Source organism: Ursus americanus, chromosome 29 (assembly GCF_024610735.1).
Source record: "Ursus americanus isolate L20-20 chromosome 29, mUrsAme1.1.p, whole genome shotgun sequence".
Taxonomy (NCBI): Eukaryota; Metazoa; Chordata; class Mammalia; order Carnivora; family Ursidae; genus Ursus; species Ursus americanus.
This window is the reverse complement of record NC_142155.1, coordinates 12642585-12654747: the sequence shown is the minus strand read 5'-3', so window position 1 is coordinate 12654747 and position 12163 is coordinate 12642585. Positions and strand designations below refer to the sequence as shown.

The 12163-nt window shown below is 38.0% G+C and overlaps 1 protein-coding gene across 2 annotated transcripts in view; it reads left to right on the top strand.

Annotated features, from left to right (window-relative positions):
* Positions 1-12163, top strand: part of COL19A1 (collagen type XIX alpha 1 chain) — a 286447-nt gene that overhangs the window by 241864 nt on the left and 32420 nt on the right. For both annotated transcript variants that reach the window (XM_087856904.1, XM_087856903.1), the window contains exons 36-42: positions 1332-1385; positions 2809-2862; positions 5053-5097; positions 7108-7158; positions 7247-7291; positions 7758-7784; positions 10902-10955. In XM_087856904.1, the coding sequence (XP_087713030.1) occupies positions 1332-1385; positions 2809-2862; positions 5053-5097; positions 7108-7158; positions 7247-7291; positions 7758-7784; positions 10902-10955 (330 nt within the window). The remainder of the gene's footprint in view (positions 1-1331; positions 1386-2808; positions 2863-5052; positions 5098-7107; positions 7159-7246; positions 7292-7757; positions 7785-10901; positions 10956-12163) is intronic.

The window sequence follows — 12163 nt, the reverse complement described above, 5'->3', positions numbered from 1 at the left end:
TCTAGACCTTGACACATTATATGGTTATCTGAAATAGCAAAAGAGTATTTAAAAGTATATATTCCTAATTATAGAAGTCATCTGAGTTTATTATAGAAAATTTGGGAAACACACAAAAGCACTAAAGAGGTGTAAGAGTTACTATTGGACTGTGGGTAATAGTAATATTATGATCCACACCCCTCGTGTATAATTCCAAAGCTCAGAAGCCTTTGAAAACCCTGGATATTTTTCCCAAATTTGTAGGAAATTCTTTTTACAGCAGAATCTGACCTGAAATCATATAGAGACAGTCTATTTACCCCACTTGACCAGAACATCATGTTTCGCTACAGAAATATTTGTATGTTTATTAGAGGGTGCTGCCCCAGGCACCACTGGAAGTATTACATAGTATCTAGTGTGAGCATTGTGTTATTTTTATTTTAAAAAATCAGAAAATTCAGATTTCTGAAACACATCTGACACCAAGGTTTCCACATTAGGTACTTTGAACCTCTATCATTCTTATCTTTTATGAAGTGCATTGATAGTTTTTAGTAATTTAAACATTACTCTATGTAACATTTTGTAACTGTCATTTTTCCGTGTTAGCCATTAGTTTGTTGAAACATGATTTTAATAGTTGCAGAATATTTTATATTATCTTCTGTAACTTATTTAACTAATATTCTGTTGTTGACACACTTGGTAAAAAAAAAAAAAAAACAGAATTAATTACACAAGCCCTCAGTTAATCTTGCCAATTCTTCGTTGAATTTGTGAATGTATCAGTATCTTAAACCCTATCCAGTATAATTAGCATTATTCTACAAATCCAAGAAGAAGGAGGAGGGGATATTCATTCACTTTTATGCTTAAACCATTAAAGGATTCTAAATTTAAATTCACTGATGAGCCAAATTTCTTCTTAAAATGAACTGTTCAGCTAAACTAAATATTATATCATAAAACATATTCCATTTTTTCATTAGCTGAAGCATTAGTGTAATCATGTATTTCTTCGATGGCGTTCTGCCAATTTGAAATTTGTATGTCCATGCTTTAGCAATGCCAGATTCTCAGTGATGCTATTGTTGATGGGGTGGCTCTGTGAGCTCAGAATCCCTCTGTGAATCACCAAACACATTAAATTATGTTTGTTGCAGATTCCGTGCCACGGCATTTTAGCTCGTCATCCTAACTCTTTGAAAATGGGCATTTGTAGAGCATACATATCATGTTTTCCAGCCAACATAGAAGTTTAATTTCAATAGTCAAAATATTTGACCAACGAAAATGCCTTGTTTCTAACTATGTAATAGACTTATGGTAGGAAATGTTTCTTCTAGGGTCTTCAAGGAATTCCAGGCCTTCCAGGTACCCCAGGTCCCACTGGCCCCCCTGTGAGTATTTGCTAAAGCTATTCCACTCACACTTCATCTCTGCTGGGATGATGCAGGGCGAACTAAATTCTGCATTGCCTTTTGTTCTCTGTGCCTCTCTGTAGATTATCCCGCTGCTGCCTAGGAAAGTAGCACCCTATTTCTCAGATTTTCATTTAGTATTACACTGAGGCTCCTCAGGGTCATGGAGACTTATCATCAAAATTCTGCCAGACCAGAAAGCAGTCTGTGATTAAGCCGGTCTATTTCAATAGAAGTTAGGTGTAAAGTAGCATTCTGTTTTTTAGTTACACTTTTTTTGGCATTAACCTTTGGAAAAGATATTCAGATGGTTACACGCTTACATTCTTAAGCACCATAAACTAAGAATATATATTTTTAAAGGGGAAAAATGGGTTAAGGAATATCATATTTGATTTATTTTTATTCCTATTTATCCATTAAAATACCCTCTACTTTAATTAGCACTCTTTTTTCACTGTCCCTCAAACACAACTTTGTGGTCTTTGTGTCTTTGGTTATACTGTTTTCCTAAAACAATCTCTTTTCCTTTCTTAGCTGCTAAACCCAACCTGTCACTAATGTGAGGCTGTCAAGTCTAGGGTGGCCAGTTAAAATACAGGACATGCAGTTAAATTTGAATTTCATATAAATAAATGGTTTTAGCATAAGTTTGTCCCAAATATCATATTTTTATCTGCTGAATCTAGCAGCCCCACTCAAGACTCATCTTCTCCAGCAATTCCTATGAGTTCCTATGCAAATGGTATTTTACCTCACAAGTAGGCATGTGATCGTGTTCCTTTGTGTTTTAAAGCATGCATTCGCCATAATTAAAATTTAATCATTTATGCTTTCACCACAGTTATGTAGAGCAAACTTGGCTTTAAATTGTACATTAAAATTAAAAGTGAAGAGAAGAGTTGTGGAAGGAACCATGGAAATGATAGCTAACTCCATTCTCAAAGAAGAATTAAAATCAAATTGTATTTTCCATTGGTAAAATGCAGATCGTGTAACTTAATATTCACATTGTTAATTCTGCCGTGTCTTGAAGTATTTAAAATGTTGATCGCTACCAAAATTATAGCTCATTTAGGAAGGCATAATGTTATGTAAATTGCCATTTAAGCAGCAAGGCTAAGTTCTTAAATGTATCAAAAGGTTCCAATTAAGGTCATTAAATGTGGTTGGCCAAGGTGAAAAAGCAACCACAAATACAAATTTTACCCTTGCAAGGGCTTATCAGCAGGATACAGCTGCTGTATCAGCCTGAAGAAATATAAGCTTGTAGGACTGATTTAATTAGGATCAAATGACCTTCAAAATGTATCAGTTTTAGCAACCAACTTCCAATGCCTTTGGCCATGGAGTAGGGTTTTTTCTTTCTTTTTTGTAACACACTTAGTTTTGTGTTTTACAGGGCTTGTTGGGAAGAACTGGACATCCTGGTCCCGCAGGAGTAAAGGGTGACAAGGTACAGAGGAAATGCCTCATTTACTCTCTGAATTGGGGCTTGGGGGATGGCAAAGTAAGACACTTAACAGATCTGTAAAAACAAGCAAAGCCTGAAAGTAGGAATAATGTCAGGGAATAGCTATTCTGCTAGTGGGCTTGGAAAGATACAGGCACAAAAATTGGTCTGAATACAGATTCCTAGGGAAAGGATGAATAGAACACTGGGGTCATATAGCAGAAGTCCAAGCTGGGTTCAAGGTCCCGACATCTAGTTATGTGGATGGATGGAGTGGAGGAAGTTTCCTGAAGAGGTACAGGTAAGATCGGGGAGTTCCAGCCACAGGTGCCAAGGCTTCAGACAGCTTGCTGAGAAAATCTGGAAGTTCTGTCCTTGAGGGTCATAGGGGAAATTCACTAAGGAATTAAGACACTTGTTCCGTGTGGAGTCCAGTTGATTGGACAAATGGATTGCTGTGGTCTGAAGGGAAGACCAGCAATAGAGGAGTCTCAGGCAGGAAGACCCTGGGGCTTCATATGTTTACCCAATTTAGGCCTAAATTGGCCCCACCGTGTGAGCCCAGACACAACCAGCCAATGAGTGAAATAAGACTAGGTATTCAGATTTGGGGAGTAAGAATCAAGAATCCACATAAGCGACTCAAGTAACTTCTACCCTGAAATGACCAAAAGGGGCATAATGGCATCCAGAAGCAAAGGAATTCCAAAAAAAAAAAAAAAAAATAGAAAGGAGCCATGTGCTTATTTTAGATAGTCTCTGCACATTTTTTTTTCTGATTATTGTGCCCAACCCCACCAGCCTTTTTTCTCTGTTCTCTATGGAAATTATTCTGTCAGAGATTTGCCTTTTGAAGTTAATGGGAATTCCACACTGAGATGAGCTTTGGGGCACAATCAAGGATGAAAATATGACTTTTAATTGTGCCGGGAAAAAGAGTCTTTTCAATAGGCACATATTTTTCCTTGTTTGTTGTCCTCTCATAGTTCATGAGAACTATGACATAATTCTCTGAAGGACACTGCCAGCAGTCAGGAGAACATGACATGTCTTAGAGAGATGGCCACCATCACAGCAGTTTGGGAAAAGATACAATATCCTTGTTGTCACTCATTCTCAGGCAGATACATTGTAATAAAAACTTTACAGTTTATTTTCATTGATAAAGACACAAACATAGAGTTTTATGATACTTTCTTTTGTTATGGGGAGATTAGAATGAAATCCTTCATCAAATTCATGGAAATGGACTTAAATCCCTCAAAATTTGGGAGCCTTGTAAGTAGGAATCTTATCGTCTCTGGATTCTTTTTTAATTAACCATTTCTTGCCCCTCCCCTGACATTAAGGGACTTAAAGATTTTATGAAGCTATTATCCTAAAAGAAAAGCACAGTTCCAGGAAACACTGGTTAAAGGCACCAAAGGGGCTATAATAGCTTTGCTTAGTATGGATCGATAAGCATTGTATGTTTTATAAAAATAAAAGTGAAATCCATTTTTCAAGTTTCAACTTGAATTCATTTTTCACAATAACATTTGCAGTCTGCTTTTCCTGCAAGCACAATGTCTGAGGCTGTTTAAACTGTATAGAACATTTCCCTTAAACCGTGCTGTACCACAGTCACTTCTGTTCAACGGGATGTACCTGACTTGGTTGCAAAGTCGAATATAACCTTAGCAAGGGAAAAAAGTTTCTCCTCCTGCAGACACAACACAGGGTGTGATTTTTCTACTTTGGTCGAATTATGCGGATGGCCCTCTGGTTCCCAAAAGAGGAAGATGGTGGAGATGAGGCTAAAAATGAAGGGCTGACCCAGAAAGCCAAGTCCCGGAGGCTGCCTCTGCTTGCAGGAATGCGCTCTGCAGCCCCACATGGGCAGTTTCCTCCACTGCCCTGGAAGTCGAGAACAGGATTGGCCGGGTTGCCAGGCTCCATCTAAAAATAAACTTCATCCCTGGGGCTCACCCAGTGGGAATTCGAACGGGTATGAAAAAGGCATTTACCTTTCCTATGGTCTAGGAACGTATTTTCCCAGGTGAAATGGAAAGCCAAGCTAAGTAAGACTTTGCAAGGCTGAAACAAAACCATATTGATTTCAGAATACGGCTCTCTGAGCAAGCACAATCTGGTTCATAAACTTGGTGTCAAAATGTGCAAACCATTGATTTTTGGTCTCTATATCCTGTGCAGGGCAGTGAGGGACCCCCTGGGAGACCCGGACCACCTGGACCACCTGTGAGTTACTTCAGGTTTAAAACTTAAATTCATGTGTGTCTGCTTGAGACTTCTATAACTCAGAGGTCAGACTACCTTTAGATGTTCTCCAGGATAAAAGTTGTCTGCTTTTTATGGATACTTATAAATGATAGCCACTGCAGCTTTGGGGAGACCTGATTTTTCCCCTTTAGTGTGGCCCCAATATGCAGTGCTCAGATTTGCATACCATGGGCCTCCCTCCTCTGGACTCAGGAGACCTGAGTGTGTGCCCCAACTCTCCACATCCTGCCTGGGGGACCCCGGGAAAGCCATTTAACCTCAGGGAGCCTCACTCACAGAAAAGAGGGGCTTTAAAAAGAGCTCCCTTCCAGCAATGTGAGTTGGTACGGAATTTGGTGTTAGGCTATATGTGTTCATTACCATCCATGATGTCTGAGATGCAGAGAAATTCTATTTATATAGCACCTAGTGAATAAAATGTACAAGAGCCATCAATGTTTTTATGCCTGCGATTGAGACAGATGTTCTCTTGTCAGGGAGGCTGCAGAGAGGAGAGGTACCTCTCTCTGTAGCAAGTCTGCCCTCATGTGGGGCCACGCTCAAATCGCAGCAGAGCTTTGGTCCAGGCCGAATGTTCTTTTCCACCCTACCTCATAGGAATACTTTAAGAAACCAAACTCGCCTGAGAAAGGGCAGAATTAGTCTGTGACTTTCTGAAGACGACAAAGATAGATAATTAGTCTGCATGCAGTCGCACACTTTACACAATAAACAAAGAGATTTGCACTCTGTTTTCCTAAACCTGTTCATTTTGTTTACTTGCCTTTCCCTTAACAAAGAAGCCGGGCAGAAAGCATTTGGGGCTCAAATCCGAAAATACACTCCCTGTCCAGTGGACACAACAAGCAACATATAGCATGAGTTCACAAAAGGGGCTTGTATTTTACACTGGGTTAGGAAATCTTCCTCTTCCCCCTGAATTCTTCAAAACTATTCATTCTTCAAAATAGATTACATATTGTCTTTTTATGGGACACCTCCTCTAGAAATCTCAGACAAAAATATTCTTCAACTCTCTAGGACTCAGCACACTAAAATACAGTAGACATTCGCCAGTTGCCAAATGAGTGAGTGAAATAATAAAGGAATAAATGAATGGAGCATTTTTGCTCCCATCACTAGTGTTTGGAAGACGTACACAAGTCCCGTTCACTGAGCACCATTGGGCCACCATCACCCCAAAAGCAGGGAAATGAGGGCTTCCTCAGTTTTGCAACTGAAGTGTGGAAGTCTCAAAAAAGGAAAAATGCAGAGTATTGATTCTATGGGAATTTCTTAAAAGAAGGATAAAAGATCCCAGCTAAAATTTTTATCTGCAAATTTTTCCTGAATGCCAAAACGTATGATTCTTTTAAGACTGTTGAATTAGTTCTCTTTAAGTGTTAGTTACTCTGGGACTTTCCATTCATAGGTCAGTTTTATTAGGAAGTTTTATTCTCTGTTGTTCTAAAGAATATGTTTGTGTAAAAACATCCACACAGGGTTGTGAGTAATATCATTTTCCCCATTTACTTTATTTTTCTATTTAGTATGAAGGGACTGTAGTAAAACATTACTTTTCAGTAGCCCAATTGCTCCCTATTCACATCTTTACCAGCACTACGCTGTTATAGCCTGCAGGTCAGCGGGCTGTAAATAGTTAGCATAAATTGGCAATTCAGACACTGAATTTTAATGAGCAAATAGTATTTTCCTCTGCATGCATTAGTGTCTCATCTGTCAAACCTGAACATTCATCACACCCCCACTGAAAGTCTCTCTGGGCTCCAGGTGTAACTCACGCTCCTGGTCCTTTGTCCCCCCTACATTTGCTTTTGAAAAGCCCAGAACGGAAACATTGTTTTATTTTACTTGTAGCATTAAACTCATGTTCTAAATAAAATAGAAATATCATTTGGTAAAAGGATAAAAGGTAGAGAGACTATTAACTTAAAAAAGAGTAATTCTCTATCTCCTCTCTTTCTGAAGGGTGTACCATTCAATGAAGGAAATGGAATGAGCAGTTTATATAAAATCCAGGTATTTACTTTTGGAATTATGTGAGATTATTGTCCAGTGATGGGTTGCTGTAAATGCTTCTCACCTTTTTCTTCTTTTTCTTTTGAAGGGAGGTGTGAATGTTCCCAGTTTTCCAGGTCCCCCTGGCCCCCCTGTGAGTACAGTTTTTTATTACCAAGCATTCTTTAGCTGAACAACCACAATAAATAAATAAATAAATAAATAAATAAATAAATAAATAAATAAATAACTCAAGTTCACTGAAAAAATACATGGTACAAAATATAATCGAAATCTTATGCAGTAGAATATAAATGATAGCAAATTATAGTAAAATGGAGAAGAGGTACCCTGCCAAAATCATGAAAAATAGCATTCTGCATGGTGGTATCACTGTCTGCATTGCAAATCTAAGAATTAAATCAATGTCCAAGCAGTCACCGTCATGGGGTTCCATCAAGTTATGTTTCATCATCATACTGTTCAAATCCAGACTGTAGCAAAATAAAACTTGCAAATATTTTCTATGTGTCTTAAAGCAAATTGAATTAAAATGCTTTAGATTCTATAATTTGCTTCCATCGTTCTTTTAAAAATGACTTCCCATGCTTTTCTTGTAGGGCCCAAAAGGAGACCCTGGCCCAGTGGTATGTATATTCCCATGCTTTGTGTCATTTAGAAAATGAGCCTTTATTGGAGTTTGAAAGAAGGACATCAGGCAAAGATGGCCTATTTTCTTAGATGTTCATCAATTATCTAATATTGGAGGCAGGAGGCAAACCACCAAATACCAGCAATGTGTTCATTTTCAAGATGCTTTGATCTTGATGTCCCTGCCCTTGGCCTTAGTCTCTTTTATCAGTGTATTTTCAAATTCGCCCTGTGATGGAGGAGGGCACACATGGAAGTTCCTGATAAATGGCACTTTCTTCTGATAGCACTATTTTGATAGTTAACTCAGTATTAAGTAGATTGTGGAAGAGAAATACTTCCTGGAAAGAAATTCCTTAATATGTCTCCAGTCTCTCCCTACCCCCCCAAAACGAAGGGACTGTTTGTTTGCTTTGAATGTCTTAGGCAGTTCTTGGGTAGGAAATGCAGTGTGCTGTCATAAATCTGCTTCATAGGTGTAATGTATCAGGAGGTTAGCACCCAGAATGGAAAGAGATCATGTCCTGCAGCCCCCCAGAGAGTGACAATTGTTCTCAGGCATCCTTCTCAACCATGGGGCGTCCATCTGAAGCTTCTGCCAAAATCATTAGATTCCCTTTTTTCTTTGGCAATTCTTCCTGTCATGTCCTTGTCAAGCAAATGTTCATATTTCACTTGTATTAACCTTTTAACTTTGATTTATACAGGATGCTTGAAACTCAGATATGCCTGAAACTGAAATAAAGTTTCAAACCATCTTCCACTGTCACGTGAAAAAAAAAATTAAAACCATCTTCCACTGTCACGTGAAAAAAAAATTAAGGCCGTTTCATTACAATACCGTTTGGTAAAACTAGAGGAGTAAATTTTAAAAGAGTGACAGAAGAAGCCATAGAAAGTAATCTTTTCACATCTAAATATATTTTCAAAGGACATGCGTTAAAGCACATATTTTTTGTTATTGGTTGGTATATATTAAGGGCCAATTATTTCCCCTGAAAGCATGATTTCAACTAGTTAGTATCATTTTCTGAGCCCCAATTATGTAACTTAGAAGTTTCCTTTGTTTTCTTATTCATGTTGCCCCCCTTTTATCTGTAACATTTTTATGCTTTCACCAATCATATCCTTCATTCTAATTTTAATTTTCTTTCATCTTGTTGATAAAAATTTCCTCCTGGTCTTTCCCTCTCCTACTGACTCACAGCCCCTCTGAATCATGTAGAGGTCCCTAGACTTCTCACTGACTTTTCTGGAACATTCTTTGAAGTTTTTCATTAATAACTGCATATCAAGGTGATAACATTTTTTAAGTATTCTAATAAAGGATAAATCCTAATTCACTTGGATTGGAAAATAGGTAGCAGACAGATTTGAGTAGACTTGAAGAAATTAGGCTTCAAATTCCTTAGCTACAACAAAAGATAAAGAATAAAAACTGATTAAAGGATATTCATTTTTTTGGAGATGTGATTTAAGTGGGTGAAGCACAAAAACAGAAACCCGAAATAATGAAATTAAATACTGTGTAAACCCTCAGGTCTATCCTACATAAACCTTTGAAATTATCCTTTGAGCCTATGTCAGCACCACCATGCACCTCCCTTCATTACACACCGGTTGCTCAGCACAGACAAATACTACTTCCTACCAGAGAAATAAGCCAGGAATGGTAGAATGATAGTCACAGAGCAGAAAATGGAAAAGTCAATTTGAGGAGGTGGTGGGCGGGGGGAGAGATTTACTCTTCGCATCCTTCATTTCCCATGATGCTAGGTCTGCACCACTGTTTCTAATCTTCTCAGTAAACGTTTGTAGACAAAAATTACCCTAATTGAATTTATCTTCTGAGGTGCTCCATTTAATTCCTTTGATACTTAATTTATAAGTGGCTTCAATGAAATATTTAATTACTAACTACTTTCAAATAAATATTGATTGATGGGGTGACCACCTTCCTTGGTCCTAAAGATTGTTGAGCATGTAAACAAAGAGAATCAAAGAGTTCATTTCCTTTGTCAACAATCCAGGACCTCTTTCACAGAGCTTCATGCAGAATAGAGTGTGAACATCTTTTTGTTTTTGTTTTTGTCTGATTGACAGGTTATATATTAGTGGACATTTAAAAAGATTTTTAAGGCATGAAAAGTATCAAGTCATCTGCTTGTTCATTAAGTGTTCTGTAATAAGGACAATATCATAAGTAATAATGGAAGTTGGAGACTTGGTAATATTTTGAAGCAGATTAGAGTTATGCATGCAAAAATATATTTATAGAGAATGAAAGCTCCCTTTTTTACGTGATTATATTGAAAGCATCCAGTGTCTTAAGAAAATATTTGCAGTGAACATCAATTCATTAACAAGGAGGTATCAGACAACTACCTCTGTCTCTCTTGATTTAAAGTTTATTTGCTCAAAAGTAGCAGCTTCCTTCACCCTAACTTCTCTAAATATATTTCTTGAGAGCCTACAGGCTCCAGCCGGCCATGGGACCATACACTAGAATATGTAAAAGTTTTTTTTAATGGAAATGCTTCCTTATCTTCTGCCAGTGACCTATGAGCTTAAGCAATAACTTAGAATCATTAGAGATGCTGCTTCCAGACTCATCCTCTGAAGCATTTCACAATTCACGGCCAGCTACCAAGCACACTGCTGGATGGGAAACCTTGCTATCAGACCTTCATCTTCATTTGTGTTTAAGGAGCTTAGTCCTATTCTCTGGTCATCTAGCAGCCCTGGGTACCTCACAAATTGGCAAACTTCATTAAAGCCCATCTTTTCTTCTGATTTTTATTGAAATTGGAGTTATCACTGACTAGAGGGATTCATTCTAATTAGATCCTTAATCAGAATAAAAACAATCAGAAAATATATTCATACTTCTCCAGGGAATAGATTTATTCTCAAACTATTTTCAAATATCAAATGCAAGAATACAGATGCTTGAAAATAGAACATACCAATTACTTGCTAAATCGCCGAATAGTGTTTTGGGGGTACTTTTTTGGCAAAAAAAAAAAAAAAAAAAAAAATCTTTGTTTTTGAAACCAAGGCTTAAAAAACCTTTTGGTCATTGCTCCTGCATTTCTTATGTTCGTATTTAACAGGGAGAACCTGGTGCGATGGGGTTGCCAGGACTAGAAGGATTTCCAGGTATAAAGGTAAGTACAGGGATTAAAAATGTGGTCACTGATTTAAAATTCAAAAATGTTTACTGAGCTCCTCCTATTGGACCAGGAACTGTTTTAGGTTGAAAGATAGCTAAGAGTACAAAACAGACAAAAATCTCTGCCTTCAAGGAACTTATTTTCCAGGAAGAGGATACAGAAACTACAAGAATAAACATAAGTAAAAATGTTGGTAAAATGCTATGAAAGAAAGAAAAAATAGAGCAGGTTAAGAGGGCTTGGGAGTGCTAAAGGAGAGGTTTGTAATTTTAAATATGGGTCTGAGAAAGCAAGATCTGAGCGAAGAGTTGAAAGAGTAAGACAGAGTAGGCCAAGTCCCTTCAACCCTAAAGGAAGAATGTCCCGGGCAATACAAGTAAGTTCTAGAGATCTAATGTGTAGCGTGGCGATGATAGGTAACAATACTTCACTGTATACTTGAAAATTGCTAAGTGTTCTCACCACTACATTAATTAGCTCGATTGTGGTGATCATTGCACAGTATATGCATATATCAAATGTTCAAGCTGTACACCACTATATACAGTTTTTTGAAAGAGTAAATATTAGGTCTAAATGCACTGAGACATGAGCATTACTGCTACACCAAAGGAGACCAGGGGAATGAGGTGAAGGAAGGGTCGTAGATGAGGTTAGAGACGTAGGGGTAGAAGTGAGGTGTAGCCCTGTCATGGCACTCTTGCAAAGCAATACTACTCAAAATGTGGCTGATAGAGGATGGGTGCCAGTCTGCAAATTCTCTGATGGGTTCTATGGCAAGGCAAGGGTAGACTGAGAGTAAGTATTTAAAACTTGTCTAGCAATTTAACTTTGCCATGATATTCAAACATGTGATCAGTTGACTCACCTTGGTTTAGGATGTATTAGAACATAAATTGTAAACTGCTCCCAAAGGAGCACAAGTAGTTTGAGAGGCACTAATAATAAAGAGGCTTATAAGCTATTGTGAAGACTTTATCTTTCACTCTGAGTAAAATCGGGAGCCAGCAGCTCATTTCTGAGTAGAAGGGTGATGGGGCCTGCAGCTGGGGGGCAGGGGTGAAGCAGGGAAGCCTGTTAGAAGACTACTCCCATAATACAGCCAGGGTGATGTTGGCTCAGATCGAAGTAGAAATGGTGGAGATAGCGTGGAGTGGCTAGATTCTGGATATATTGGGAAGGTAGAACCAAGGGACTTTCTA